We start from the raw sequence: 5130 nt of genomic DNA, 5'->3' as shown, positions 1-5130 counted from the left end.
TATAAAAGACTACTTAGAAATAAATAAAAGCAAAAATAATTGTGATTAACTTTACTAAAAAAATGAGCATCGATGCTTATTTTTAATGACTTATTACAATTCAGAAATAAATAGAAGAAAAAATAGTTGTGATTAACTTTACTAAAAAATGAGCATAGATGCTTATTTTTAATGACTTATTACAACTCATAAATAAAAGGAAAAAAATAAATATAAGAGAAAAGAAAAAAAACTATATAAAAAACTACTCAGAAATGAGCATAGATGCGCTTATAGAGAAAAATCAACCTAAATTCATAATAAATTTCTACTAAGTTCAGAGAAATTTAGTATAAATTTAGGTTAAATTCCCTCTATAAGGGCATCTATTTTCATTTTGAGAGGAGCTCAACAAGGCAGAGAGGGAGGGGTTTATAAATCGGTCTGATTCCCCTTCGGTTGGCGAGGTGGGACTAAACTCTGACCACAACGAGGACCAACCCTTTAGTCCCGGTTGGTGGCATGAACCGGGACTAAAGGGCAGCCTTTGGTCCCGGTTCATGCCACCAACCGGGACCAATGGTGGTGGGCCAGGAGCGAGGACCATTGGTCCCGGTTCGTCCCTCCAACCGGGACCAAAAGGTCCAGACGAACCGGGACCAATGGCCCACGTGGCCCGGCCGGCCCCCGGGGCTCACGAACCGGGTCCAATGCCCCCATTGGTCCCGGTTCTGGGTTGAATCGGGACTAATGGGCTGGACCATTGCCCCTTTTCTACTAGTGCCAGCAGGCCCATATGTCAGCAGAGAGAAAAAAATAAAAGATAAAAATTACAGCCGGTCAATTTCGAAATAGCAACGTAGCGCTTGCAAGAGAACTGCGCTAGCAACTTGGCCAATCAGTTCCTGATATTGTACTCTTTTGTCGACACAATTCTGATATCGTACATAGATAAATGACACCATATGTTACGTACAGCAAGACAGGCCTGGCTTTTAGTTTCAGCCCATTTTGGGCATGTTTGCTTTTTTTTTAGAAATTTATAAAAAGTTTGCCAACTATAATCACAGTAATAAAAATAAATTTCAAATATTCGTGTGTTATAAATATTATAGGTACAAATAAAATAATTTATTTATAAAATGTTCACGCAATTTTACAATATTCAAAATTTGATTAATATTTGCTTGTGATAACTTTCACTCGTGGCACATATGCATAATTTCTATATAACTGAAATATAGACAGATGTACATATTTATATTATTTTTTGGTTTTTCGTTAATTAAGAATATTTTTTAGTTATACGAAAAATGATTAAACAACAAACTTATGAATTATGAAAATGTGCATATCATTATTCAAATGTTTTTATAACTAAAATAATATTTATGAATTGTAATTTCACCAATATTTATGATATTCTAAACTATATAAATATTTTCATAACCAGAAATACAATTCAGTTTATATGATTTTTCCAAAATTATTTGAACATTTTTCTAAATAAATTATCTTTTGTATGTATAATATTTGTAAACACACTAGTATTTGAAATTTATATTTAATACTATCATTAAATTTTACATACTTTTTACAAACTCTAAAAAAAGTAAAAGAAACGCTAACATGGGTTGCACTGACTACAACCCATTTAAACCAGACAAATAATCTTGAGTGGTGGAGTGGCTAGCACAGCTTGATCGCTATCCCCAGGACGCTATGAATCCTATTCACTTCAATTTTTAACTGGGATTTTCCTCTGTGCTGACATATGGGGCTTGCTGGTCATAGAGACATATATAAAGCAAGCCCTCTGTTAGAAGTGAGTCCGACGCCACGTGTGCGTGCTAATCAATATACGGTGCCACATCAGTGCATTATATGTCTATAGATACGATTATCACCGTATTTGCACGCTTGTGCCAAGTTTTAGAACCAGTTTGGTGTATTTTTTAAGTTCAGACACCAAAGTGAACAGCGGTGGCAAGTTTAAGCACCCCCGATGATATTACCTCTATACTTTATACTCCTGCTTGCAACCAAAGCAATATTTAAGTTTTTGAATTAAAAAAACATGCATGAGTATATATATTAGGAATTGGAGCTATAGCTTTGAAAATCAACGTTTCTTTCCAAAAAAATAGCAAGGCAGGCAGGGTGATAAGCTTGTTTTGCAATTTCATTTATCCAAAGAGCAGTAAGTGTTTATTCAAAGACTTGGCCTAACTACCATTACGAATATAGTAGGAAACTGGGAAAGCATATGCCAGTTGGAGCTTACATCCTTATCCGCTCCCATGTCCCATCGCCAATTCAATGTGTATTTATTTATGATTATAACATTAATCTAATCAGATTGAGATGTCATTAAAAAGAAGATCACGAAACAACCCCACGGAGCATGTGACATGGGAAGACATAATTTCTAATTAGCTGGCTGAATATGATCTTTATCCATAGAGATCTATGACCGTACACTAACTTCTTCACATATAACTATTTATATATACTCGAAATGCTATTTGCTAATGACATTTGAACAAAGATGGATCAGTTTCTGGCACCTACCAAAAGATGCGTCGGTCTTAGTCAACCAGAGAAAAAAACCACGTGGAACTTGTCATACTTTTTCACAACCGAAAGAACAGCAGTATTAATATAAATACATGTCTCGTGCCCGCCACAGTATAAGCAAAGCCACTGAGCTAGCAATCCTGCTTACAGTGACGAACATACTGAGCCTATTTGTGAGCCATGGCTTCCAGCTCCAGCTGCCGGACATGGCATTGCTTGCTTGCCCTCTTCCTCCTCTCCTCGGCGGCCTATGGGCAGCTCTCGCCATCATTCTACTCGAAGAGTTGCCCGTCGCTTGAGCTTGTCGTGCGCGCCACCATGATCAAGGCTCTCCTCGCCGAGCGCCGAATGGGGGCGTCCCTCCTTAGGCTCCACTTCCATGACTGCTTTGTTCAAGTAAGTAAACTAAACCCATAAAGCAAACATAGTTATGTCGAATTGTCGATTGATTTACAGATATATACTCCCTCTGTAAACTAATATCAAACCGTGTAGATCACTACTTTAGTAATCTAAACGCTCTTATATTAGTTTATGGAGGGAGTACATGGTATACTGATTTTCTTTTCATGGTGAAGGTCAAGATTAACGGTGGAATTTTGTTATATGCATAGGGCTGCGACGGGTCCATTCTCTTGGATGACGTGGGTAGCTTCGTGGGCGAGAAGACGGCCTTCCCGAACGTGAACTCAGTGCGGGGCTACGAGGTGATCGATGAGATCAAGAGGAACGTGGAGCTGGCCTGCCCGGGCGTCGTCTCCTGCGCCGACATCACCGCCCTCGCAGCACGGGACGGCGTCTTTCTGGTGCGTACAATACAATACGATCAATGACAGTGGGTACGTAGACTGCACGTTCGGCTTGCTGACTAAGCTTGGATCGATCGGTACGTGTTCCTGCAGCTAGGTGGGCCCAGCTGGGCGGTGCCGCTCGGCCACCGGGACTCGACGACGGCCAGCCTGACTCAGGCGAACAGCGACCTCCCGGGGCCCAGCTTAAACCTGGACCAGCTCATCGCCGCGTTCGCCAAGAAGCAGCTGAGCCCGCGGGACCTCACAGCGTTGTCCGGCACCCACACCATCGGCTTCTCGCAGTGCCTCAACTTCCGCGACCACATCTACAACGGCACCAACATCGACCCGGCGTTTGCCGCGCTGCGCAAGGGCGCCTGCCCCGCCCAGGCCCCTAACGGCGACACCAACCTCGCGCCATTAGACGTGCAGACGCCGCTCCTCTTCGACAACGCCTACTATCGCAACCTCGTGGCCAAGCGCGGCCTGCTCAACTCCGACCAGGTGCTCTTCAACGGCGGCTCCCAGGATGCGCTGGTGCGCCAGTACGCCGCCAACCCGGCGCTCTTCGCCTCCGACTTGGTGACGGCCATGATCAAGATGGCGAGCCTCACCCCGCCCAGCGGAACGCCCACCCAGATTAGGCGTAACTGCAGGGTCGTCAACAGCTGATCCAACATCCATCTACGCATCCTATGTACTCCCTCCGTCCGAAAATACTTGTCAGAGAAATGAATATATGCTACAGTGTGAAGTACTTCTACATGCGCAACATGTAAGTACGCATGCATGCATGACAGAGTAAAACCGCTTGGCTCGGATAGTAATTTGTACTCCCTCCATAAAGAAATATAAGAGCGTTTAGATCGCTACGGAGGGATATGTACGGTGCAGAGGTGAGTAACCGGACCCTCCACCTCCAAGATTGTAAAATACCTCCTCCATCATGTAATCTCCCAAGGTATATGGTCTTTTATGCAAAATCTAAGGGTTGTGTACGGCCTGTAAACTATAGACAGCATGCGGGTTGCAAACATTCTTTTTCTGGTGAACGGTTGTATGGAGCCGGTTGATGTGTGGTTCACATCTAATTAATGGGAGGTCCACGCATGTGGCTTCACCTTCATGATTGATGTCTGTCAGCTGCCTTCAGCTCCGGAATCGCATCCGTGTGGTTTGAGCGGAGCCCTCCACGTCTTGATAGCACTTCTTTCCTTGTTCCTGCTAGCGCCGACCGGACCCTGTTCATTGCCCTCTATGGCAACAAAAGCAGCTCTGGTCGGCGTTAGAAGATTCTCCATGATGTGTGCTTGCCCGCATAGCAAGTGGGGACGCGTATTTCTCTAGGAAGGTGGGAGTGTGTGCCACAAGAGCTATATATATGCTCATAATGGTTATATGTATATCTTTTCTGAATTTGCAATTTCGCTAAATCGCTTTTGTGACAGAAAGAAGAGTGAGGTGAGGCGGAGCTCCGAGGCCGAGCAGGGGGTGCTGCGGCAACGCGCGGGGCTGCAGGCGAGGCTGAGCCGGAGCCGCAGATGTCGTGGTGGCGAGTCAGAGGATTGACCAGTGCGGATGGGTAGCTTTTAGAATAAGAACCGTTTTGTTCAGATAATATATATACATGGGGTTGTGTTATGATCTCACTATGGTTTCTCTCTATAGATCTCACATACAACAATACAAGTTTCGGTTACAGCATGGGGCAGAAAGGAAAGGTAGGTGGGGAAGGAAGTGTAGCCACCATGACTTGTCGTGTCAATGGCTCGATCCAACTTGG

At 43.8% G+C, this 5130-nt stretch overlaps 1 protein-coding gene across 1 annotated transcript; it reads left to right on the top strand.

Annotated features, from left to right (window-relative positions):
* Window positions 1–2660: 2660 nt before the first annotated feature.
* LOC119325480 (peroxidase 70-like) lies at window positions 2661–4361 on the top strand. Its single transcript, XM_037599225.1, has 3 exons — window positions 2661–2952; window positions 3171–3362; window positions 3459–4361. Exons 1-3 carry the CDS (start codon window positions 2737–2739, stop codon window positions 4017–4019), a joined length of 969 nt encoding a protein of 322 aa, XP_037455122.1. The 5' UTR covers window positions 2661–2736; the 3' UTR covers window positions 4020–4361.
* Window positions 4362–5130: the final 769 nt, after the last annotated feature.

This window comes from Triticum dicoccoides, chromosome 6B (genome assembly GCF_002162155.2).
Source record: "Triticum dicoccoides isolate Atlit2015 ecotype Zavitan chromosome 6B, WEW_v2.0, whole genome shotgun sequence".
Classification (NCBI taxonomy): Eukaryota; Viridiplantae; Streptophyta; class Magnoliopsida; order Poales; family Poaceae; genus Triticum; species Triticum dicoccoides.
The sequence above is the reverse complement of the archived record's forward strand: the minus strand, read 5'-3'. Positions and strand labels throughout refer to the sequence as shown.